Source organism: Emys orbicularis, chromosome 1 (assembly GCF_028017835.1).
Source record: "Emys orbicularis isolate rEmyOrb1 chromosome 1, rEmyOrb1.hap1, whole genome shotgun sequence".
In the NCBI taxonomy this organism is placed as follows: Eukaryota; Metazoa; Chordata; order Testudines; family Emydidae; genus Emys; species Emys orbicularis.
The window spans coordinates 93,827,885-93,855,261 of record NC_088683.1 but is presented as its reverse complement, the minus strand read 5'-3'; the positions used below and the strand labels follow the sequence as shown (position 1 = coordinate 93,855,261).

At 44.2% G+C, this 27,377-nt stretch overlaps 1 protein-coding gene across 1 annotated transcript in view; it reads right to left on the bottom strand.

Annotated features, from left to right (window-relative positions):
* Window positions 1-6,725: 6,725 nt before the first annotated feature.
* The window catches only part of LOC135887443 (intraflagellar transport protein 56), an 87,467-nt gene continuing 66,815 nt past the window's right edge, over window positions 6,726-27,377 (bottom strand). Inside the window, exons 14-18 of the mRNA XM_065415203.1 lie at window positions 24,986-25,069; window positions 23,358-23,427; window positions 11,797-11,903; window positions 8,609-8,742; window positions 6,726-6,837 (exon numbers count right to left, since the gene is read on the bottom strand). Coding sequence (XP_065271275.1) covers window positions 6,726-6,837; window positions 8,609-8,742; window positions 11,797-11,903; window positions 23,358-23,427; window positions 24,986-25,069 — 507 coding nt within the window. The remainder of the gene's footprint in view (window positions 6,838-8,608; window positions 8,743-11,796; window positions 11,904-23,357; window positions 23,428-24,985; window positions 25,070-27,377) is intronic.

Below are 27,377 nucleotides of genomic sequence, written 5' to 3'. Positions count from 1 at the left end.
ATTTGCTGGTGTCTCCCTCTATATCATTCATGAATGGCTTAGAGAGCATTCATGCAATTTAGCTGTGTGTGTGTCTGTATGCTGGTGGCTGAGTGATAGCACCTGGAGGGGTTTGCTGCTTGTCACTAACAAAGCAGCGTGTGAGAGAGCCCAGTCTGGAGAGTTATGGGGGCACAATGATCCCACAGTTCCATGTTGTGCCCCGGTGATTCCATCACAATAGCTAAACTGAACTACTACTACTAAGAACAACTATAATTAACTAAGGGGACACAGTTGAGGTAAAACTCAAGACAGACAACTGCAAAGCCTCCATCTTAGGCTGAGGCAATTGAGAAGGAACTGAGGGCGCGCCTGTACAATGCTATATAACGACAGCACGGAGCATGAGACTGAGTAACATGCATGTGAGGGCTGAACAGACACTACTATGAGAAATCTCTGATCAAAGGTGCAGGGGGGCGTAAGCGCACCTACAGTGGAGCATGCATAGGGACACTATTTGCAGAAGAACTTTCTGAACTAAACCTTTCAGGTCTTCTTTATACATTATAAAGCAAAAAGTTCAATCCCTCCCCTAATTCAGATCACCTTTAATGTCAGCACATAGACTTGATCTACACTGGGGAAATGCGTTGGAAGTCATGTTAAGTAACACTGTTTACAGTACTTGCTAAGAGGAATTTAACTTGTTTAAAAAAAAAGAAAGAAAAACGACCAGCATGTATCAAAATGTTTTAGTTGGTCATGGATCAACCTGAGATAGTCACAACCAGCTAAGACATTTTAAAATAAGAAATATTTAAACTATGACAATTATGGAAATTCTAATTGTCACAAAAATACAACTCTTAAAAGAAAGTTTAAAATTAGCCCATGAGCTCACATTGCTTATAAGATAATAAGGTGATAAGTATGCCTAACATAGTGAATACTAATGGGAAGGGGGTAGGTTTAGCAGATAAAATAAAAAAAGAACAAGTTAAAAATCACTTAGAAAAGTTAGATGCCTGCAAGTCACCAGGGCCTGATTAAATGCATCCTAGAATACTCAAGGAGCTAATAGAGGAGGTATCTGAGGCTCTAGCTATTATCTTTGGAAAATCATGGGAGACGGGAGAGATTCCAGAAGACTGGAAAAGGGCAAATATAGTGCCCATCTATAAAAAGGGAAATAAAAACAACCCAGGAAACTACAGACCTGTTAGTTTAACTTCTGTGCCAGGGAAGATAATGGAGCAAGTAATTAAGGAAATCATCTGTAAACACTTGGAAGGTGGTAAGGTGATAGGGAATAGCCAGCATGGATTTGTAAAGAACAAATCGTGTCAAACCAATCTGATAGCTTTCTTTGATAGGATAACGAGTCTTGTGGATAAGGGAGAAACTGTGGATGTGGTATACCTAGACTTTAGTAAGGCATTTGATACGGTCTCGCATGATATTCTTATCGATAAACTAGGCAAATACAATTTAGATGGGGCTACTATAAGGTGGGTGCATAACTGGCTGGATAACCGTACTCAGAGAGTTGTTATTAATGGTTCCCAATCCTGCTGGAAAGGCATAACAAGTGGGGTTCCGCAGGGGTCTGTTTTGGGACCGGCTCTGTTCAATATCTTCATTAACGACTTAGATATTGGCATAGAAAGTACGCTTATTAAGTTTGCGGATGATACCAAACTGGGAGGGATTGCAACTGCTTTGGAGGACAGGGTCATAATTCAAAATGATCTGGACAAATTGGAGAAATGGTCTGAGTTAAACAGGATGAAGTTTAACAAAGACAAATGCAAAGTGCTCCACTTAGGAAGAAAAAATCAGTTTCACACATACAGAATGGGAAGAGACTGTCTAGGAAGGAGTACAGCAGAAAGGGATCTAGGGGTTATAGTGGACCACAAGCTAAATATGAGTCAACAGTGTGATGCTGTTGCAAAAAAAGCAAACATGATTCTAGGATGTATTAACAGGTGTGTTGTGAGCAAGACACGAGAAGTCATTCTTCTGCTCTACTCTGCTCTGGTTAGGCCTCAGCTGGAGTATTGTGTCCAGTTCTGGGCACCGCATTTCAAGAAAGATGTGGAGAAATTGGAGAGGGTCCAGAGAAGAGCAACAAGAATGATTAAAGGTCTTGAGAACATGACCTATGAAGGAAGGCTGAAAGAATTGGGTTTGTTTAGTTTGGGAAAGAGAAGACTGAGAGGGGACATGATAGCAGTTTCAGGTATCTAAAAGGGTGTCATAAGGAGGAGGGAGAAAACTTGTTCACCTTAGCCTCTAAGGATAGAACAAGAAGCAATGGGCTTAAACTGCAGCAAGGGAGGTCTAGGTTGGACATTAGGAAAAAGTTCCTAACTGTCAGGGTGGTTAAACACTGGAATAAATTGCCTAGGGAGGTTGTGGAATCTCCATCTCTGGAGATATTTAAGAGTAGGTTAGATAAATGTCTATCAGGGATGGTCTAGACAGTATTTGGTCCTGCCATGCGGGCAGGGGACTGGACTCGATGACCTCTCAAGGTCCCTTCCAGTCCTAGAATCTATGAATCTATGAAAGTAATAATCAGCATGGATTTGTCAAGAACAAATCATGTCAAACCAACCTAATAGCTTTCTTTGACAGGATAACAAACCTTGTGGATGGGGGAAAGTGGTAGATGTGGCATAGCTTGACTTTAGTATGGCTCTTGATACTCTCTCACATGACCTTCTCATAAGCAAGCTAGGGAATACAACCTATATAGAGCTACTATAAGGTGGGTGTATAACTGGTTGGAAAACCGTTCCCAGAAAGTAATGATCAGTGGTTCACAGTCAAGCTGGAAGGACATATCAAGGGGGGGGTCCCACAAGGATCGGTCCTGGGTCCAGTTCTGTTCAATATCTTCATCAATGATTTAGATAATGGCATAGAGAGTACATTTATAAAGTTTGTGGACAATACCAAGCTGGGAGCATTGCAAGTGCTTTGGAGGATAGGATTAAAATTCAAAATAATCTCGACAAACGGGAGAAGTGGTCTGAAGTAAATAGGATGAAATAAGGACAAATGCAAAGTACTCAACTTAGGAAGGAACAATCAATTGCACACATACAAAATGGAAAATGACTGCCTAGGAAGTAGTACTGCAGAAAGGGATCTGGGGGTCATATTGGATCATAAGCTAAATATGAGTCAACAGTGTAACACTGTTGCAAAAAAACCAAACATAATTCTAGGATGTATTAGCAGGAGTGTTGTAAGCAAGACATGAGAAATAATTCTTCTACTCTACTCCTCGCTCATAAGGCCTCAACTGGAGAATTTCGTCCAGTTCTGGGTGCTAAATTGCAGGAAAGATGTGGACAAATTGGAGAAAGACCAGAGGAGAGCAACAGAAATGATTAAAGGGCTAGAAAACTTGACCTATGTGGAAAGATTGAAAAAATTGGGTTTGTTTAGTCTAGAGAAGAGAAGACTGAAGGGAGACATGATAACAGTTTTCAAGTACATAAAAGGTTGTTACAAGGAAGAAGGAGAAAAATTGTTCTTGTTAACCTCTGAGGATAGGACAAGCAGCAATAGAGTTAAATTGCAGCAAGGGAGGTTTAGGTTGAAAATTAGGAAAAACTTCCAGTCAGGATAGTTAAGCACTGGAATAAATTGCCTAAGGAGGTTGTGGCATCTCCGTCATTGGAGATTTTTAAGAGCAGGTTAGACAAACACCTGTCAGGGATGGTCTAGATCAGGAGTCGGCAACCTTTCCGAAGTGGTGTGCCGAGTCTTCATTTATTCACTCTAATTTAAGTATTCGCATGCCAGTAATACATTTTAACGTTTTTAGAAGGTCTCTCTCTATAAGTCTATATTATATAATTAAACTATTGTTGTATGTAAAGTAAATAAGGTTTTTAAAATGTTTAAGAAGCTTCATTTACAATTAAATTAAAATGCAGAGCCCCCCGGACCGGTGGCCAGGACCCGGGCAGTGTGAGTGCCACTGAAAATCAGCTCGCGTGCCGCCTTTGGCACGCGTGCCATAGTTTGCCTATCCCTGGTCTAGATAATACTTAGGGCATGTCTACACTTACGTCCGGAGCAATCGATCCAGCGGGGGTCGATTTATCGCGTCTAGTGAAGACACGATAAATCGACCACCAAGCGCTCTCCCGTCAACTCTGGTACTCCACCAGAGCAAGAAGCATACGTGGAGTCGACGGGGGAGCGTCAGCAGTTGACCTACCGCAGTGAAGACACTGCGGTAAGTAGCTCTAAGTACGTCGACATCAGCTACACTATTTTCGTAGCTGAAGTTGCGTAACTTAGACCGACTTAGCTCGCACCCCCCTGCCCCCCTCCCCACAGTGTAGACCAGGCCTTAGTCCTGACTTGAATGCAGGGTGTAGACTAGAAGACCTGGTCCTACTTTGAGCAGGGGGTTGGACTAGATGACCTCCTGACGTCCCTTCCAACCCTGATATTCTATGATTCTATGACCTCTCGAGGTCTCTTTCAGTCCTACGATTTTATGATTGTTGTCTACCAGCCTACATCTAGAGGCTATCAGGCTTTCCTGCTGGTTAAGCATCAGTGAACAGAATAATTAGCTGCATTTAACATCTATCACAAAGCCACTACATTAATTTTTCTATAGCTTTAACCAAGGCTCACAGCAGCCATTCCAATCTGTTTCTAAGTTAATTAAACTGGAAAGGAAAATAAAAATGCCTCTTACAAATGGAATGTTTTATGTAACTGCCTTTAATGAAAGCATTTACTGATCCATTATGTGGTCTCTTTTTGCAACATGGTGACCCTACCCTTATTCCTGTCATGGTTTGAGGACCTTATTCCCATCACTATTATGGTGGGGGTCCTTAAAATGGAAGCTTTCCTTCTTTTCATATAAAAGCAGGTGGCCTACAGTCTATCAAATCATGCCAGACATCACATCGATGATACAGGTGGAAGTTCTTGTTTGAAGACTTGGGCATGCTGGAGAAACACCTTTGTCTCTGCTACAGTAAGATGATAAAAGGTAACTGAAGTTCCTGAGCTCCAGCAGAGGAGGCCTAGCGATATCCTCAGAGTTAGGAGCCTATTCCTGAGAAGCTGGGGAGAATTCAGAATCTCTTCAGGAGTAAGAAAAACAAAAACAAAACCACTTACAAATATAAGGGTTATCCAGCCGCCCTCATTTCAGGATCTAACATCAAAGGTCAGTACATAGGCCGTTGGGCCAGTATGCTTTAACATGGTTCATCTTCATCTGATCATGAAATGCTGATTTGGCAGTCAGTCAATCATACATCCACCCACCTCTGCAGTGAAATAAATTTGCCATCTCAATTGCCAGCCTCATCACGAGGCAACAAAGCCAAGCAAGAAGTTAGACTGAAAATCCAAGTATAAGCTTTAATCAAGGTACAGACATCATAGTGTTCAATGAAATATCTTGTCACAAGGTACAAAAATACTTTATAAGTTAAGTAATTTTTCCTTTACAAATAATGTACAGATATTATGTACTGTAAGCCCTACAATTCATTTCTATATCATATCTATTGTGCATCTTCTTAGAATTTCATCTCCTTTAGGATTAAGTGGTCTATTCTGAAAAGGATTCTCCCCAGTTCCCTTTCCAGACCACCTTGAAACACAGCAGAGTATTTGCTGGGCAAAACTGTCAAGCAAACGCACGATACATTGCTGTCTAAGGTAGTGACTGGTGAAGGGCCTGATCCTGTAAACATACATGAATAACTTTATTGATGTGAGAGGTAAACTGGTGGGACAACTCACATGAGCAAATTTACTAACATGCACAAATGTTTGCAGGGTCAGACTCTATAGCAAGAAACAGCTCAGCCAATCAGAACCTCATGCTTTGAAATGCAATTGCCCAAATCTTGTAACTATCTTCCTTGAAAATGAGTAAGCAATTCTGGGGCCTTGCATTTGTGGTTGATTAGCTTCATGTTCAGAATTAAACTGACTTTGGCCAAGGGATAGCAAATCCTTTTGGACAAAAAGGAAAGAGATAAAGAGGTTATAAATTAGTCAGTAGGATCCATCTCAAAATGGCTGTTGCTCAGGATGTGGTGTGTTCCACACTGAAGTAGGCCAGGAATATTAAAAACATGTTAACTGTTAATAGTAAGTCAATCACTAAGATAACACAATCCTTCTTCCATTTGCTCTCACCACTTTTGTACTGAAGCAGATTTGCTGAGTTCTTCTTTGAAGGCCAGGAGAACTATTTTAAAATATAAACCTCTCAAATTGCCACAGTACATCTTATGCAATACTGTGGGAGCTGGTGCAAAGGAGTCTGGAGTGCCTGTGAGGAGAAGTTTGAGTTGCTGAACATTGGAATCAAAATATGAAAAAGGTTGAGAACCCTTGAACTAGACACTGGGATTGATGTAGAACAGAAAAAATGCCACTCGGATCTGGTAGGGAAGAGTATGGAATTCAAACCCCTTCTGTCCAAAAGAAATCCTTCATATCAAAATCATAGACATTTTGTGCAGTCCAACTGCAGTACACTTTTTGCTCCATCTGAGTCTCTTTAATGTTTGGCAGTCTCTTTAATGTTTGATGATAGGCCAGCCCTAAACGAAGACTACAAGGAAGATGTGTGTGGGGTGGGAGGGTGAATGAAGGGGAGGGGCTGGGTTCCATGCCCTCCGCTATGCACAAAAAGATGGCATCTGACCTGGTTTTCTTGGTGGTGTGCTGTCTTAGACAGGCACTCTGTTCTCTTTGGCCCACTTCTTCATGATGCGGATGATATACTCTACCTGAGGGTTACCAGTGCTCCTTAGGAGATGTAGCACTTCCCGCAGTGTCTCTCTGAAAAGACAGAAGACAAAGGTTTAAAGCAGGGTGATGAGCACTTGGTTAGAAACAGCTGAAATTTCTGTGCATCTTTACATCCTGAAGGATTGCAAAGCACAGACTCTCGGTATGCAATCTACTTCACCTACGACTGAGGAGGAAGGTGACAGCTAATAAACACCACAGTAAACCTACACAATAGTATGAATCAAGAAATAAAGAATATTGTATCTAGTTGGAACTAGAAGGGAAATTCTAGATCAGCAAAAATTATTATTCATACTGTAGCTTGCCAGGATATAAAATTTAACATTCCTACTCTTGCAAAAAATGTCACAAGACATTTAATGGCAAATTGTTAGAGCTTCAGTTTTTCAGGCCATCTGACAGACAACTTCAACAGCACAGCAACACCTATTTCAACAGAGGAGCACTGCTCAGCACTAATTAGTCAATGTGTTTTCACAACATGAAGCATTATGTATTTTTTATTACTAAGAAATAAGAGTGCTGCCTTCAGAAGCATGACTCCCTGAAATACCCTATGTTTTCCTTGGAGGGTTCCCATTCAACTACTAACCAGATCTAATCATGTTTAGCTAGAGATATCTGATGAATTAATTCATAGTTTGAGGTGGTTTGCATTTAGGGGGAACAAGACCTGACATAAGTAAATCAGTTTGTTTCTCAGATGTCTGCCATCTCCATGCAGAATTCAGATTTTTGTGGAAGGATTAACTCAATTCCAGTTCAGAGACTGAGGTGCACTAGTGTATCTTCACTACTTTAGTAAGGGGCACTGTTAGAAAATGGAGGGCAGACAAGGGAGACAGTAACAGATGCCAGGGCTATGGGTGCTCCTGTTTTCTTGAAAGGTATGCATTTAAGAAAGCAACTGCAACTCCTCCTCTGTGTGGCCCCAAATGGGGAGAAAAGTAAGAATTCTAGAGATTATGTGAATCTTAACCAGAACGTACAGGAACTCTGCCAGAGGGAAAATTGGAGGGTGCATTAGTTAATGCCACTGCTTGCAGAGCTTGGTCACCCAGCAGCACAGCAGACTTTTTACTGGAGAACAGGAACAGAAGGTATCCCCTCTATCCTCCCTCATTCCCTTATCCAGTGAGGTAGGCCAAAGGCAAAACAATAAATGGGAAGGACCATTTCCTCTTTTCTCTTGGAGGTTTAATCAAACCAATATCCAAGCTAAGCTTGGATTGAACAAAATTTGCAGAAAGAGAGATTAGGCCTTCACTAAAAACATTCATTTATCATTCAGAAACATGTTCTTCGTCCCTCCTGGAGTTGTGAGTAACCATCCACCTATTTTAATTCTGCCATCCTTGAAATTCCAAGACCAAGGAGGAGTGGATATGACTTCCATTCACAGGCCATCAATACCTCTCCCTAATCAGTGAAATGAGGTCCTCCCTCCCTGTCTTTAGGGAATAAGCATGCTGTGTCTGTAGTTTAGCTACTACAAGAACAATGACCAGCAATCTATTTGAGGTCCCTGCAGTGCAGAGCACTAGCTGATAGACTATCCTCCACCACATATCCTGTCCCTGTTGTGCTGGAAGCTAGAGATCAAAAATGGTTATTGAGTGTGCAACTACTGGGGCAGTACAGGTCTCTTTCAAAAGACAAAAAAAATGGAGGGTTAGGGGACATCTGTTCCTGAAGTCATGCATCTCTTCACAAAAGCAGCTGTGACTGCGGTTCTAGCTACAGCTAGCTGGGAACGGAAGACTAACGAGAAAAGTTCATACACAGCAACGGTACGTACTTAGGTTCTCGGCCAGCTAAGATCATTTGGAAGATGCCCACACAGGCACCCCTCTTGCCTTCCCAGTATTCAGGGTTAGGGTCCAGTCTCTCCAGAACATCAAAGGCTTTGGCTGAATAGTAAAACTGGCCCATCTGTGTAGGAAGGAAAAAAAAAAACTTTACACATTTCAGGTCACAAGACTGCCTATACAGAATGAGATCCAAAGTTACGGGCTGGTTCTGATGCTGTTTGTCTGGTGTTAACAAGAGGAACAAGTCATGGGAACAGCATGCATTTTCCTGTTCTTTCCAGGTAGTCTGTAACTAGAACAGGTACATTCCAATTCCACATAGGCTATGTACAGACTAGGAAAATAGTTTTATCTAACGTGATTTTAAACAGTATAGACAGGCCAAGTTGTGACCTTTATTAACTGGTCATGATCAACTCTAGACTCCCCACTAGGTAAACCACATTCAACTATGAGCTAATAGAGCTAGTCGAAAATATCATCCCCTTATTTTTGTATGTAATGTTGTAGCCATGTTGATTCCAGGATATTAGAGAGATAAGGGGGATGAAGTAATATCTTTTATTGGACCAACTTCTGTTGGTGAGAGAGAAACTTTAAGGCTTACACAGCATCGTCAACCTGATATAAATTCGAAAGTTTGTCTTTCTCACCAACAGAAGTTAGTCCAATGAAAGACAGCCCTAGTCTTTATGCATGACTTTCCCTGTATACCCTAGGTGCAAAGTCTTGTTTAAAAGCATGTTAGTTAAAACAAGTTTATCCACATATTTTGAAACATAATGGATTTTCCTAGTCTAGATTTGGCCATAAATACAGCTCTGAAGGCTGCTGGGGTATTAGTTCAGAACTAATTTTTACCCCTAGCTATAAAAGTAGAAGAAAAATCAAATGTAGTAGTGTTGCAATTCAGAGCTTTCCTGAACCGACGGGAAAATCATGTGTACACCCAACTATTCCACCTTAGTTATCCACTTGCAGGATAGGTCTAGGGGCACCTGGATTGGTACAGATGGGGAACTCTCATTTCTTCTCTTGGACCTTTTCTAAGGTGGGTTTTAAAAGATGTAACATGCTAACATGTTTTAAAAGTCTACTGTACATAAGGCAGCGTATATTTTAATATGTGCTAGTTGGTCAAGTCAAGCCTAGGGCAGTTTAGCATACATTCAAGTATATGCTGCCTTGTCTACACTAGACTTCTAAAACATATTAGTTAGCCTGTGTTAGCGAACACATGCTAACAACCTAACTTTAAATCCTGGTCTGGACAAGGCCTTGATTGTAGTGGGGAGGACCTGTGGGAAATTAATCAGGGAACATAGCCTCAACTCCCTCAGAGGGTATCTAATCACAGACAGATTTAGCTTCATATTTGTTCTCATAGGAAGAGTGAAAAAAGGTTAAACACATGTGCACACCAGTCCTGGGAGAGAGACAATTTCCAGCAATGCACTGCTACATTATCACAGGACAATTATCAATGTGCTTTTGAAATCTTTCATGGCCTGTGTCTCAATCTAAAGGAGTGGGCAAGAATCCCAGTGCTAGAGGCTGAAGATGTTGATCTCATCTATTAGTTTATTGTACCTACTCTTGAAGGTGGAAAAACAAACACCAGAGCATCTGTGCTAAGACTGACAAGGTAGGTAAGGTAAAACCTTTTACTGAACCAACTTCTATAATTGTAATTGTTTTATGACACCCCGTATATGGGGTCCCGTCCCCCCCGTATTGAAGCAGATTCTCCTGGGGTATCTGAATGGCCCATTCCACAATGTGATCTATTTCTCTGGTGGAGTGTCCTTGTTTAGTGAAGGCAGTTTTGAGTGTGATTAAATGCCTGGCTGTTGATAACAAATTTCTTGGTGTGTCTGGGGTGGTTGCAGGAGCTGAGGAGGTAAGTGTAGTGATTTCTTGTGGATTTCTTGCATACAATCATTTGTGGGGTCTCATTGCTGAAGCTGACTGTGGTATCCAGGAAGTTGATGCTGTTGTGGGTGTTTTCTAGAGAGTATGATGGATGGGCGGTTGTGGTTGAAGTTGTGGTGGAAATCTGAAGGAACTGAGGTCATCTGTCCAGATGAGGAAAACATCATTGATGTAACTATGTATATCATTGGTTTTGTGGTGCATTTTTCCAGAAATTTTCCTCGAGGTGGCCCATGAAGAGGTTGGCATACTGGGAGGCCATCTTAGTACACGTGGCTGTTCCCAATATTCGGAGAAAGTGTTTGTTAAATGTGAAGTGACTGTGTGTGAGGATGAATTTGATGAGTTTGGCGATGTGTTTAGGTGGATCTTTGAGGGTTGTATATTATCTTGTAAGTATTTGAGGCAGGCAGCAATGCTGTCATGGTGAGGAATGTTGGTGTATAGGGAACGTGACATCCATGGTGGCAAGGATAGTGTTCTGGGGGAGAATGTTGATGTTGGAGTTTCTGGAGGAAGTCAGTAACATCTTGGAGGAAGGTGGGCCTTTGTGGGGGGAGGGATAGCTCAGTGGTTTGAGCATTGGCCTGCTAAACCCAGGGTTGTGAGTTCAATCCTTGAGGGGACCATTTAGGGAACTGGGGTAAAAATCTGTCTGGGGATTGGTCCTGTTTTGAGCAGGGGGTTGGACTAGATGATCTTCTGAGGTCCCTTCCAACGCTATAATTCTGAGTGGTTTGAGGATGGTTTCTATGAGACCTAATATTCCTTCAGTAAAAGTCCTGTGGCCAGATATGATGGATCTGCCTGGGTTCCTTTGTTTGTGTATCTTGGGAAGCTTGTAGCAGGTCCCTGTGGTGGGTTTGTGGGGGATCAGGTTGTAAGCTTCACATCTGGGCTGGAAGGGCAGAATCTGCTGTCCCAGAAAGAACTCCAACTTATAGCCTCTGGTTGTGTCTATATTAGATTTTTCTCTTAAAATTTCCCATTGCTCCCACCATTGAAACTCTACTAGAGGTAGAAATTGTGATTAGCCCTAGTGTAGCCCAGTCAACAGTCTAACTAGAAGACATGCTGGTTTAAATGTTGACAGATCTCTACCAGCCTCTATACATTGTGGAGCTTCACTAAAGGTAGCAATGGTGAGGAATTTTAAGAAGAGGAGTCTGCTGTAGACAAGGCATCTGAGTGTAGTGCCACAGAATTAACAAACTAGATACCAGGCCTCAAAGAGAAGACTCACCTTGTAGCAGTCATTTGCAATGAGTTGCAAGAGACTGAAGGACTCTCCTGAGGTTTCCATCTTCAGGTAGAGCTCCCAGGCCAGTCGAGGCTTCTTATTCATGATATCTACAATGAGAACAGAAAGTTGGAGAAGGTGAAGGAATGCCATAGTGCACTGCCCAGTAACAACAGGGCTAAAATGTTCATAATGTTATCAACCACTTCACCAAAGTGCCTGCTCCCTACTGAAACACATGGGGTTTGAATGAAAGCTAACCATCCCCTCAGCCACATCAATGATGGTGGTAAAGTGCTACAGTTTGCAAACATAAGAAAGAAGAGTTATGAAATCTACACCACGTCAGATTTATATTTCACAGATACAGCACTTACTATGCTGGAACTCAATGGTCCATCTAGTCTGGCATCCAGCCTGGTGACACATCAAGTCAGTCCATTGCTCTAGTTAGTCTGGTATTCTACCCCTGACTGCAGACAATACCAAATGTTTAACAGGATGAGGGAAAGGGGGATGGAAATAAAACCCAAGAGAAATCATATAACACATCGTTAGTTATACAATGCTATACATGAAAGAAACAATTCCTGATCCCCATTTTAGGCTTTGAAGCAGAAGTTCATATTGCTCTCATTATCTTAGTTTGCACACAGTAACTACAAAATTAAAGAAGTCCTAGCCACCTATGTCTGCAGAGTTTTAGACTCAAAAGGTTATCTACAGCTCAACACATGAACCTCTTTAGTTTCAGATACTACCAATAGCTCTAAGTTCAATTTCATGACTTTGCTGCTTGTTTCCACAGCTTCTGTGCAAGGGCAGGATAAACCAGCATTCTTTGAAGTGAGCGTATTCCCTTGGAATGGTGGATTTTAGAGATGACATACAGTACAAATAGGAAAAAGTCTAGAGTATGTTTTGTACATGTATTCAATAAGAATCTATAAGATAAGCCCTTGTCCACACTACAACACTTAACTGTGTTTGTTACCACTTAGTAGCATGGTTAATAGTTAAACCACAGCAGCTAACAGTGTTTCACCCTTGCCAGAGGCCTGGGCTGACACTGATCAGCACTGTTATTTTGCTGTGTTGATAGGATGCTCTAATGGTGCCTCTCTGACTCCTCCTCCTTCCAAGAGCTCTGTGCAGGACCATCCAAAACAAATTTCCTTGCATGCTGAAAGAGTCTTTGTGCACGTCCTCAGGACACTCTATCCCTCTGCTTAGGCAGTGTAGGAGACCTACAGCTACCCAAGATTTTCCCAGACTACACTTACGATATGAGTAGGAAGAATCAATGATGCAGATGCACAAACTTGGTTGGAATATGATTATAGTAGGAGGGGTGGGTAAAGAGAGGAGGAGAGTAAGCTGTTGTCTGGACACAAGTCAACCATGTTTGTTGAACAGAATCTGAAAAGAGTTTGTATCCAGTTTGCAACACATGCGCTAATAATTACAGCATTTAGACAACAATTAAGCAATTGAAATTCACTTAAATCCTTTTACTTCTTCAGTTTTGGGTAGAGGACATGCGTGAGGTGGAACTAACTACCACTGCTGAAGTCCCATGATGTCAGATATTATTATGGGGCATAGAGTGGAGAATGTTGAATAAACAGAGAATGTATTTCTTATAGGGTACTGGACTGTGACATCCTCCTACTCTCTAATCTATTTGAACAGTGAGACTTAATATTACCCACTCATGTTCATAGAAAATAAGACAGACATGAAGGACTGATGTCCCGAATGCCTGGCACCCACCTCATTTTAAATACTGAATCCCCATAGTTCTCATTAGTCCAAAGAAAGATAAAAATATCCACAAGATCCTTGCCATTGTGCACCCTATGAGGAAATTCTTTCCAGATTCCATAGATCTTGTGGTCATTTTAACAGTGCATATGTGAGCAAGAACTGCTACCAGCCATTAACCTGAAACATCTCTGGTATAACACAACTAGTCATAAGTGCCAGAATAGACTTTTTCATGAATCCCAGTAAAAGAGTTTCATCCAGTACTTTTGGAGACAGAAAATTCCACAAACAGATCCTCTGAAGGTAAGGAAGTATTTAACCTAAAGTTTGGCTTATTAATTCCAGGCATATCCCAATGTTTTCTTATTGTGAAGGGGGAAAAATCCCCTTGGATCAGGTGTCTACCTCCTCTCAGAGTTCCACCAAATATTCATTCTGTGCACTGGTCATTAATATGGGGAAAATTCTTGTGCTCTTCAAGGTGAGGGAATGCTTGGCATTATGTGTACAGAAGTCAAGTGGAGTAACAATCATTTCTGACATTTATCAGATACCAATATAAATCCCTTCACACTGCACTAGAAACATACTCCAGAGTAGTTTCTCTGCACAACCAACCTCTCTCTATCTGATTCTAAGTAAAACTATAATCTAGGGATAACTACATTAAAAATTACAAGAACTTCTCATATGTCTGAGCACAAACTGTTCACCAACTGGAGTCAGGAAAAAATCCACCCTTCCTTCACAACCTACATGGTATAGTATTGTACAAGTAGGTGCATTATGGGGAAGTTACATCCTGTTATCAAATATCCTGAAATGGCCACTATTGGAGATAGTACATAAGAACAGGTAATTATTGGACTCTCCTGGTATGGCAGAAACTGAGACACCAGACTAGATTTTTGTTTCTTCAGCTTCAGTAGTAGCACACTCAGCAGAGAGGACACAGGTCTTAGCCCCACATATGACGACCAGATGTCTGAGCACTGAAAATCTCACAAACCATGATTCCTTATGGGGAAAAAATGCCTTTATAATTTAGTAACAACTAGCAATCTGTGCATATAGAGAAACAGTGCGCCATACTGGGAAGTGAAACAGTAATGGCTTTTCACCTCCTCTTTGAGATAAGGTCTAAATAATTGGTACAATAGCTCGAGACCACACATATTACATACAGCCCTGAATCAGTTGCATTTCCAGCATCTCTAGCCTACTGCAAATATTTGAGGACAGAAATATCCAAGGGATGATCTGAAGGCCAAAAGTACAACTAGGTTAAAAAAAGAATTAGATAAGTTCATGGAGGATAGGTCATCAGTGGCTATTAGCCAAGATGGCTAAGCCTCTGACTGCCAGATTCTGGGACTGGAGGACAGGGGATGGATCACTCGATAATTGCCCCATTCTGTTCATTCCCGCTGAAGCATCTGGCATTGGCAGAAGACAGGATATTGGGCTAGATGGACCATTGATCTGACCCAGTATGGCCATTCTTATGTTCCTACAATATCTGCTCATATTCAGAAATGAATATGCTAGAATACTTTACATTTCTATAGCATCTTTCATCCAGAAGGATCTCAAAGTAATATATATACTTTACACATCAAGGGATAATTTCATCCACCACTGAAAGCAGCTGCCCCTGTAATAAATTGTGGCAGCTATTTAGAAGCACACCTCAACATTTTAAGAGATATGGAAGAATACAGGAACTCTAATGAAACTTCAGTGGAAACTTAGCATGAAGAAAATAATTTCTAATGCTACAATTACCTAATGTACCCAAGAATAATTAACTATTCTTATGAAAGTTCCATGGGATCTTTTCATGACCACAAGGATCTTACAGCATCCCTAGCACCATAGTAGGGAATTGCTTTAGTACAGAATTAAATGGAAGCGCACCACCTACTGAATCAGCACCACCATTTCATTCTGCATCTTGGGTTCTCCCATCAGGTAAAACTTTATCCATGGGTGTGACACATGGCCAGAAAGGGTTAAGCATCCTGCAGGATAAATGACCCAAATTCAACCTTTAGGGACATATTGGTAGATAACGATTGTGTTTTCGTGTGTTAACATATACAGGTCTGTTGCATCTTATGCGCATTTAACATGCGCGATTTCAACTTTACGTGGTCGGCAAAAACAAAAACAAAAAAGAGAAAAACAACAGTTTTAATACTATACCTGTAGTGTGGGCGATTTCGCCCGCCATTGAACTCAATAGGGTTTTGGCTATACACGGTTTTCGCTTTACGCGCTAACCGCGGGACGGAACCCGCGCGTAAGATGAGACAGACCTGTATATTGTTAGAGGTTAACAATGTAACCAAATGGTTCCTGTCTTTGCTGTATTCTATTAATTGAGATCAAAAGAAGATCTTAACATTTAAATGAACTGTAAATATAGTGATATCACTGTATTGAACTCTCTTTGAAATGTATAGCAAATCACCTGCGAATGGTGGAAAACAGGTAATTGCCTTATGTTAATCCCTGTAGCTAGTTACCGGTGATGCTTAGGAAATAAGTCTACTTCAAAGTCTCGATGATTGCCTATTGTTCACCTAAGAACTCCGAGCTGTCAAGAGAAGACATGAAACTGTATAAAACACCCTTGGGTCCTGATCCTTTTTATCTCAGATCTGCTTGATGCTTTACGCAGGGGAAGTTTCAATTGTAAGACACAGATCTCCAGTCCCACCTGGATCACCCTGAATATGAATGTTGGACTATAACCTATGGACTAATTCTGAAAGAACTCTTTGCAACTATAAAACTTACCATCTCTACTATAAAACTGATCTCAGAACTGTACTCAAGTCTGTATGTATACTGAGCTTTTAACTAATACTCTCTCTCTTTTCTTTTTTAATAAATTTTAGTTTAGTTAATCAGAATTGGCTGTAAGCATGTATTTGGGTAAGATCTGAGATATTCCTTAACCTGAGAGGTAATGTGTCTGATCCTTTGGGATTGGTAGAACTTTCTTCTATGATGAATAAGATTTTCAGTAATTCTCATATCTGACTTGGGTGTCTGGGTGGAAGCCCAAGGCTGGGTTGCTTTAAGGGAACTGTGTTTTGGTTTCTTGGTAACCAGTAAGGTATTATAGAAGCTGTTTTGTGTTGGCTGTGGCAAAGTACCTTCTTCTCCTCAGCAGGCTCAGTCCTTTTTAGCCTTGGAGACACAGGCTTGGGCAAGGCAAATCCTTGCAGGTAGCACAGGGGCTGGCTATTCCTTCCCTCAGTCAGCCCCTTGTGCTTGTTTATCTTCCCTTCTGGGGACAGAGTGCAGCCTTCCTTGCAGGAAGGGTTCAGAGCCTTGCTGCTCCTAACTTACTGGCAGCTTCCCTAGTTCTCTCACTCTCTCTTCCCCCCCCCCCTTCCACGCCGGGGAGGGTTTAAAAAGGTCCCAAGCAGTTGGAGCCAGCTGAACCTAATTAGTTCCCTAGTAACCCCTTGCCCAGCTGAACCTTATTTCCCCATGGTTCTCTTTCTTCAGTGGCTTGGGAGAGGCCTTTTTAACCCCCTGGGACTGATTACTACCCCCTTTGTAGCTGTTTGTCCTGGGTTTGCCACATATCCCCCCCCCTGCTCAACACTACGGGGTTGGGCTACTTGGGTCGGAAAGCAGTGCACTCTCGACAGGCCATCCGCATTGCCATGTCGGGTCCCAGACCTATGTCGTACTGTGAAGTGGAAGGGTTGAAGCGACAGGAACCATCTTGTTACTCTCACGTTTTTGTCCTTGTTTTGGTGCATCCACTGCAAAGGGGCATGGTCTGTGACAAGGGTAAATCTCCGTCCAAGTAGATAGTAGCGGAGGCTCTCTATGGCCCATTTCACAGCCAGGCATTCCTTCTCCACCACGGCGTATTTCCGTTCCCTAGGTAGGAGCTTCCTACTGAGGAAGAGGACGGGGTGTTCATCATCTCCGACCATTTGGGAAAGCACCGCTCCCAGCCCTACTTCAGAGGCGTCGGTTTGTAGGATAAACTCCTTCCCCCAGTCTGGGGCTACTAGTACGGGGTCTGTGCAGAGGGCCGTCCTCAGATCCGCAAAAGCGCCCTCGGCCGCAGCGGACCATTTTACTATGTCAGGGCCCCGAGCTTTTGTTAGGTCCGTTAATGGGCATGCCCTGGTGGCGAAGTGGGGAATGAACCGCCTATAGTACCCCACTAGTCCCAGGAATGCTCTGACCTGTTTCTTCCGGAGTGGTCGGGGCCACTCCTGTATAGCTTCTAACTTGTTGAGCTGGGGCTTCACCACGCCCCTCCCCACTATATACCCAAGGTACTTAGCCTCAGCTAACCCGATCGAACATTTGGAGGGATTGGCAGTCAGCCCCGCCTTCCTGAGGGTGTCCAGGACCGCTTCCACCTTCTCCACATGAGTCTCCCAGTCGGGGCTATATATGATGACGTCATCGAGATAGGCTGCCGCGTACTTCCCATGGGGTCGCAACAGTTTGTCCATTAGCCGTTGGAAAGTAGCGGGGGCCCCATGCAACCCAAAGGGGAGAACAGTGTACTGATATAGACCTTCTGGCGTTGCAAAGGCGGTCTTCTCCTTGTTGGCCTTGGCCAGGGGGATCTGCCAATAGCCCTTGGTAAGGTCAAGGGTAGACATAAACCGTGCCTTTCCCAATCTGTCAATCAGCTCATCTATCCTGGGTATAGGGTAGGCATCAAATTGGGACACCTCATTGAGTTTGCGGAAGTCATTGCAGAACCTCATACTGCCGTCTGGCTTAGGCACTAAAACCACGGGGCTGGACCATTGGCTATGAGATTCTTCAATGACTCCTAAGGCCAGCATTTTCCTGACCTCTGTCCTAATCTCTTCTCTCTTGGCCTCTGGGATCCGGTATGGCTTAATGTTCACTTTCACTCCAGGCTCCGTGAGGATGTGATGGTGAACCTCCGTAGTCCTGCCCGGCTTTTCGGAGAACACATCCTGGTTGCGTTTGATCAGGCTGATCACTTCTGATCGTTGTTCCGGAGTCAACTCCGGGGATATCCCCACCAGGTCGGGCTGGTTGCTTTTAGGGGATGGCACCCCCAGTGCAGCCACCGGAGCTTCTCTATCGTGCCAAGGTTTCAGCAGATTTATATGGTAGATCTGCTCCAGCTTCCGGCGGCCCGGCTGTCGGACCTTATAGTCGACTTCTCCTATCGCTTCTATTACCTCGTATGGCCCCTGCCACCTGGCCAGGAGCTTGCTCTTGGCCGTGGGTATGAGCACCATCACCCGGTCCCCCACCTGGAACTTCCGGGTCGTTGCTCGGCGATCGTAGTTTGTCCGTTGTGCCCCTTGGGCCTTCTCCATGTGTTCGCGCACAAGGGGGGTGACTTGGGCTATTCTGTCTTTCATCTGCAACACATGTTCAACAACGTTTCTCCCAGGGTTCGGCTGTTCTTCCCAGTCTTCTTTAGCCAGGTCCAGTATGCCCCTGGGGTGGCGACCGTATAACAGCTCGAAGGGGGAGAATCCAGTGGAAGCCTGAGGTACCTCCCGTACGGCAAACAGCAAGTAAGGCAGCAGGGCGTCCCAGTCTTTCCCGTCACGACTAATCACTTTACGTAACAGGTTCTTCAATGTCCTATTAAAGCGTTCGACCAGGCCATCGGTCTGGGGATGGTAGACCGATGTTCTAAGGGTCCGTATGTGGAGCATTGTACACAGGTCCTTCATCAGCTTAGACACAAAGGGGGTCCCTTGGTCCGTCAGGATCTCCTTAGGTATTCCTACTCTGGAAAAAATCTGGACTAATTCTTTGGCTATGGTCTTGGACGTGGTATTCCGTAGGGGTATGGCCTCGGGGTATCGGGTGGCATAATCTAGTACTACCAGAATGTATTGATGGCCCCGGGCTGACTTTTCCAATGGCCCTACTATGTCCATAGCTATACGCTCAAATGGGACCTCGATAATTGGCAGAGGTACCAGAGGGGCCCTTAAGTGGGGTCGGGGCCCATGTATCTGGCATTCTGGACAGGATGTGCAATATCGTCGGACTGCTGCATAAACGCCAGGCCAAAAAAACCTCTGTAGAATCCGATCCAGGGTCTTATCTACCCCTAGATGGCCCCCGAACAGATGGCTGTGGGCCAGCTCCATTACGGCTCTTTGATGCTTCCGTGGGACCAAGAGTTGTTATATGACTTGCTCTTGGACCCGGACTACTCTGTATAGCAGGTCATTCTTAATCATATAATATGGCCCCGCGCCCTTAACTCTCCCCTCCACGGGTACCCCATTTACCTCGACTACTTCTTTGAGAATATTGTGGTATATGGGATCATTGGCCTGATCCTGACCGAAATTCCCGCGTGCGGTCCCCATTTGTCTAAACTCGGGGGGGTCTACCTCCGTCTCCCCCTCGGGGGAAGCCCCTGGGGAACCAGGTCCGGCGATAGGGTTGTTGATCGCCGACCCAGTCCCACTGTCAGTCGAGCCCCTTCTTTCCCCTACAAGCGTAGACTTCTGGCACTGGGTCAGGACCCTTGTCCCTCTCCTTTTATCCGCCCTCCGTTCCCTCCTAGTCTTCTTGGACTTCCCCGGCGGGGAGAACAAATCCTGGCTAAATTCATGGAAGGTTGGGGGAGGGTTAACGATCTGGGCCACGCCCTGGGTCCCAGGGTCATTATTTTCTTCTACCTTCTCCCCAGGGAGTAGGCTATCAAACCCCGGGAAGTCTCGTCCGATAAGGACAGGGTAGGGGAGTTTTGGAACTACTCCCACCGTCAACCTAGTGGGGCTTCCGAAAACTTCTATTTTTACGGGGATGGTTGGATAATAGTTGACATCCCCATGCACACAGGATATTCCCGAGCGTTTGGCCCGGGATAGTTGGTCTTGTCTGACCAGCTTCCCCGAGACTAACGTGATTGCACTTCCCGAGTCTACTAAGGCTGTGGTCTTTATACCATTCATCTTAACTGGCCTAGTGTATCTATGAGGGACCATCGCAACCCCGACTAGACTTATTAGATCACATGGTCCCCCTATATCTCCCAGTTCGCATTGCATAGGCTCTCCTAGATTCGGGCATTGGGCAGCGATATGCCCCATTTCGCCACAGGCATAACATCGGTACCCCGCTCGGGGCAGCCCCCTATTTTTCGGGCTGCTGGGCTTTATCTCTCGAGTCTTTCTCCCCCAGTCCTCAAGTCTCTCCGGGACCACGGGCTGCTCTTCTGCCTCCTTCCTCCCCTCCATTGTCCGGCCTGGCGCTAGGGCAAACCGGGGCCTCGGTGCAGAGACTGGTCTCCGATTCTGGCGCCTTCCTTCCCCGGGGGTCCGAGAAAGTTCTTGGGCTGCTAAGTGTCTCTCTACAAGGGCAACTAGCTCATCATACGAGGAGGGATCATTTTGGCGGACCCACCCTCGTACGCCCGGTGGCAACCCCCTCATGTACCTGTCCAACACCAGGATTTCCACCACCTTCTCCGGCCCATGGGTCTCAGGGCGGAGCCACTTCCGGGCGAGGTGGATCAAGTCAAATAGCTGGGACCTCGGCGCTTTGTCGTCCCGGTACTTCCACTCGTGGAAGCGCTGGGCCCTTATGGCCGGCGTCACCCCTGACCTCGCCAGGATTTCCGCCTTCAGCTGGGGGTAATCCATAGCTGCTTCTATGGTCATATCGAAATAGGCCTTCTGAGCCTCCCCACACAGAAATGGAGCCAGGAGGCCTGCCCACTGATCTTGGGGCCAAGCCTCCCGCAGTGCCGTCCTCTCGAATGCAAGGAGATACGCCTCTATATCGTCATCCGTTGTCATCTTCTGTAAATAGTTGCTTGCGCGTAGCGGCCGGGTCCCCTGGGGCCCATGCGTCAGCGCGGTCAGGGCTTTCAACTGGTTCACTACATCATTCAGGGTGGCTCGATCTTGGGCCGCCTGGTTCATCAGCAATTGGTTTGTCTCCTGTTGGACACGTACTGACTCTTGCTGGGCTGTCATCTGTACTCTGGTAGCCTCTTGTTGGGCTGCAGTGGCCTGAATCAACGCCTTCACTACGTCCTCCATTTTGTGTGCGTGTGTGCATGTGTGCGTGTGTGATTTACCTTGCCCTGAGATGGCTTGCCACAACGCCTCACTAAATCCCACTTCTGACACCAAGTGTGGCAAAGTACCTTCTTCTCCTCAGCAGGCTCAGTCCTTTTTAGCCTTGGAGACACAGGCTTGGGCAAGGCAAATCCTTGCAGGTAGCACAGGGGCTGGCTATTCCTTCCCTCAGTCAGCCCCTTGTGCTTGTTTATCTTCCCTTCTGGGGACAGAGTGCAGCCTTCCTTGCAGGAAGGGTTCAGAGCCTTGCTGCTCCTAACTTACTGGCAGCTTCCCTGGTTCTCTCACTCTCTCTCCCCCCCCCTTCCACGCCGGGGAGGGTTTAAAAAGGTCCCAAGCAGTTGGAGCCAGCTGAACCTAATTAGTTCCCTAGTAACCCCTTGCCCAGCTGAACCTTATTTCCCCATGGTTCTCTTTCTTCAGTGGCTTGGGAGAGGCCTTTTTAACCCCCTGGGACTGATTACTACCCCCTTTGTAGCTGTTTGTCCTGGGTTTGCCACATGGCTTGGTATTGGAATATCCACCAGCTTTGGGGATTGTCTGCCCCATTCTTTATAGTTTGCCCTAATTGAGTAACCTCAGTGTGGCTCCCCTGGGACCCCGGTCACAATGGGTAAATGTCAAAACATAAAATTCACAATAAACAAATATTCTAGATTTATGGATTAATGAAGTAAGAAACTGTGAGGTCCCCAAGCAGAATCAGGGATGGTTGGTCAATGTGTGTGGTGTAGAAGTCTCCAGTTACCTGTCTGGGAAGGGCATAGCATAGATGGTGACTCTACCTCCAACACAGCATAATGAAGCTACTGTTGCTGCTCTGGAAGTCATTGGGGTGGGAGAAGGGCAGTCTAATGAACATTCTTACTGTTGTGCTGAGGCTACAAGGAAAGAGTTGCTTCAGGAAAAGTCTCCAGATTTGAGCTGCACAAGCCTGTAGCAAAGGCCACCTCTGGGGTACTCTGCTCTGAAACAGTGGTACTGCCCATGTGCTCTCAAATCACAGTAACAGCCACCATGTTCTTTATCGATCTAGATATTCTATGGTCTTCTTCACCAAGGTAGTTGAGCATTGCACAGTCACGAATGGATTTTATCTTCACAGCATCCCCTTTGAGTTAGGGAACTACTGTCCCCATTTTATAGATGGGGAACTGAGGCACAAGTGTAAGTGACTTATCCAAGATCACAGAGGAAGTCTGTAGAATTGAACCCAGGCCCCGACTGCTAGGTTGGTGCCCTATCCACTAGACTATCTTTCCCTTCCTCTCACCTCTTCCTATTCCTCTAAGGTTTTATATTATACATCACTTGTATATTAGCACCTTTCCATGAGAAGGATTTTGTAAAAACTGGAGCGAACCAATATTAATTTAATAGCAATTAATGTAATCTATTATAATTGGCAATCTCTGCTCAGACAACGTCCTAGACTTGGAAGGATGAGGTCCTACAGGTCAGGAAGGAGGTGCGTTGGCAGAGCTGTGTTGGGCCAGAACTGAAATAAGAGTGGTTATGCAGCCAAAGATATACTGCTTGCACAATACTTGCTCGCACTACAGCTTGCTAGAGCCAGTGCTATTTGCACTTCACTTTCATAAGTACTAAATCCACCCACAACATTAAAAACTATTAGGGAAGGTGGATTGGCAACACTAATGCAAAACAGGAGGATCCACACCCTGCAATCTTGCAAGAAAAGTGACTCACAGCAACGAGCCAGCCAGCTAAGGTAAACATAATCATTCTTTATCTTCTCACTCTGGATCAAGAGGAACACCTGCAGGAAAGAAGGAAAAAGAAAATTATGTGCATCTGCTCTCCCATATACACAGTAGACCATGTCCTTGTTCCAATATGTAGCCAAGGCCCAGGCCGGAGAATACTCAACAACAGCTTGATGGGAAGAGTGTGAAATTGTAATCCATAGGGGCATCTCTCTGTGTCTGGTAAGTGGGGAATTCAAACAGTACAACATTTATCATGGTATTATCTGGAGCTCTAAAATGCCAAACTATGGTGTGGCCTCACTTGAACAGCTGCCAGCGGGTGTTGGTACATAGCAAGCCAGCCATAAAGGAAGATGGGGGCTGAGAGAAGAGACTAGTTTGCATAGGCAACAACTGAGAATGCATTAATTTAGAATGCAGTGCAAAGAATGAAATCAGCGTCTTTCTAAAATACCAGAAGTCTCACTGTGATGATGATCCCTTCCCACCCCTCTGCCACATATTGTATGTAACAGAGCATTCCTGGACTAGCAATAACAGTCCTTAACCATTAGTTTTATCAAGGCTCTGTGTCAAAATACTAGCTTTTTACAACATATAGTGGCGTTACAGTCATTCCACATCTAAGGAGGGCTGGGATGATTTTGTTGAGTTCCTGAGGCCTGGTCTACACTACGTTAGGTTGACCTAAGTTGACTTGTTTTGCATCTATCCACACCACACTTGACGCAGGTACCCACCAACATCAATGCAATAACAACCCCCCAACAACGCAAAGCTAAAGTCTACATTCTTTCATCAACACAGTGCTAGTATAGACAGTGCATTACCTGCGTCAACTCTAGCAGTCTTTCAGGAAAAACCTGTCACCATATTGCTCCTGGGACTCAAATTTAAAACTCAAAAGAAAACCATTTCATTTTTTTTTGGTCTATAAAAATCACACGATTTGCTTAAAATAAAATCACATGGGTTTGGGGTTTTTTTTGGTCTGTCCTCTGACTTTTTTAACCCTTGTGGGAAATCTCTCTTCTTTCTTCCCAACAGCCAATTGCTTTTGTGCATTTCAGGGATAATTCAACATCAGATGCCCCCCCCCCAAAAGCTATGTTTGGGGAGAAATAAACCTCCTTAAGTACTAATGGATGCTGCTGAATAGGATGGGGAGCATTTCCTCTTGCTTTCCTCCTCCCAGGGGAAGAAAGTTTGTTTCTCACAAACCTCCAAGGGGGACACCTAAAGCTCTCATCTATCCGGTATCTGTTGCTCAGTGATCCCTACAAGCCCCAAGTATGCCTATGATCTCAGGCACAGTACACCGAACACTGATCAAGAGAGCATTCCTTGATCAGTTAGAGATAGCTTGGAGCGCTGCACTCACAGCATGATCCCCACATACCCAATCGTGTGAGGTTAGCAGGATTCCGACTCCCCTGAATAAGGTTCACTGAAAGCAAGATATATATCTCAATTCCTGCAGGAAGCAGCAGCTCCATTTCCACACAATATGCAGAATCAAAAAGTGTGGGGGTGAAAGTGTGTGTGTGGGGGGAGGAGGTTACGTAAGAAATAATTCCATTGTTTTTTTTTAAGAAAGCATATACATACCTCCTCACCCTCGCTGGTATTGCCAGTGGCAGCTTTGGCTTGGGCGTAGTTAAAGTTAAAAGTGTCATCATTGTAGAAATAACTCTGGAAAATAAGCCAGCCAGACAGAAAACCATGGTGTACAACATTAAAAATAAAGACCAAAAATCTGAGTCAGCCTATAGCAGACAATTGGAAAAAAACCCAAATGATACACTGTAAACATTAGGCATTTACAAACAGTGGCTAAAGAATTATGGAGGGGCTTTCCATCCTGACTATGTGATTACAATCAAAACTGAAACATTCCTGGGTATTAATCATGGTTGGTTTGGAGAATGTTCCAAGCCAAAAATTACAGGGTGGCAGCTTTTGTTGGGTTTGGCTTTCATTCTGGGCATGCTAAGACCTGCTATGAAGCTGTGGCCACTTCCTCCATGACCCCTCATATTTCCCCAACACCTTAAAATCTGGGCTGGTGAACGGGTAGCTCTGACTCTCCAGTGGTTTAAAAGAGTGAGCAGTGGGGCTCTCTTGTTTTGTGAGGCTAGCTAGGTGACATTCAGAATCATAATACTGTGCTGAGTATTCTCCCTCAACAATGGTTTTGTCAGGGTTAGAACAAGTCCCAGGGTTAGGGAAACTTGGTAAGCAAGAAGCTAGCTTCTCTGCATCACCACTTCCTTTTGTACAAATACAGCCAGCCTTCTCACTCAAAGTTCACTTCTAAGTCCTTCAGCACTGGATGCCAGAGAATTTCAGTGCTACCCTTCCTGTGACTTTACATCTCAAAATTCTTTATGCTGTGGGAATCAGCACAAATAAGGCCACGTCCATTATACAACTTTTAAGAGAGTCTGTTATCAGGTATTGACATGGTCAGCTATAAACATGATTAAAAACTCTGACAGCAACTAGGGTCAGCTAACAGCATTTCACCCCAGTTAGGTTGTATCTGCACTACAGAAGTGAACATAAATTGGGGGGGAACAGACCTTGTGTAAGTACTAATGCTGCTGTGAATTCACAGTAGCCATGCCCTTCTGGTTGCAGAACAGGCACATTTTCTACCCTGCACTAGACTTACTATTGTTATCTTGGGTCTTGTAGAACTGGACCTTAAGTCCCTTGATCTTTTCATAACACCGTGTGCCGTTCTGAGTAATGTACATCTCAGCTAGCCATTCAGACACTCAGCTGTACACTAACGTGTTCCTTATGACCAGGACTCATCTTGGCCTGGATTATCTCATCTCCCCAGATGGTCATCAGTGCCAGCATGTTGCCCTCAGACCGGCTGGCACACTCATAGCACGGCGTCCTTTGAGACATGCAGTTTTAACTCAGTCACTAATAAAGATGATTACTGGGGGAATATAATGCAAATGAGTTCCATAGTGTTCTCAGCTCTACTTGTAAACCTAAGTGGCTTCCATCAAAATTGGCCTCTGTGCTACAAAGCATAAACCATACTGGGCAGGCCACCTAAGACCTGACTGGTAGGAAGTAGTGGGAGAACTATTTGTACCATTAGGGCTATAGGAATATAGGAGTTGCCAGCCTGGCTTAGACCAGTGGTCCATCTAGCCTGCATCCTGGTTTAGAGAGTGGCCAGTACCAGCTGCTTCAGAGGAAGGTGCAAAAAACCCTGCAGTAGGCAGTATGGGATAGCCTACTCCCAGGGAACAGTTCCTTCCAATCCCCGCAGTTTAGAAGTCACCTTATGCTCTCAAGTATAAGGGTGTGTATTCCTTCAAAAAGATTTTTAAAATATTTATTGCTATAACTCTGGATAGTCTAGTGGGTATATAAAATGTCCAATCTTTTTGAATCCTGCTAAGAGGTTGGCCTCAATATCATCTGGTGGCAATAAATTCCACAGGTTAACTGTGTCTTATCTGAAAAATATATTTCCTTCGAAATGATCCGTTTTGAATTTGCCACAATTCCACTGACTCTCCTTGTTCTTGTTCTCTGAGAGAGTGAATAGAAGTTCACAATCTACCTTCTTTGTATCATTATTTTGTATACTTTTCTCCTGTCTCCTTTTATTCTTTTTTTCTCTAAAGCCTACAGTTTCAAACTTTTTCAATCTCTCTTCATATGAGAATTTTTTCATGTCCCTAATCATTCTCATTACCTTTCTCTGAACCCTCTCTAATTCTGATGTCCCCTGGAGTGACCAGAACTGAACGGTATTCCAATTGAGGGCGTACCACCAATGTATATATTGGCACCATCTTTTCTGTATTAATCTGTTTCCCATTCCTTATGCATCCTAATTTTATTTGCTCTTGATGAGCACATTGGCACTGCACTAGAGGAGACTGACAGAGGTGGACCACATGGTGGTTAATTTTCAGGGCCGCCCGGGGGGAGAGGGGGGGCAAGTGGGGCAATTTGCCCCAGGCCC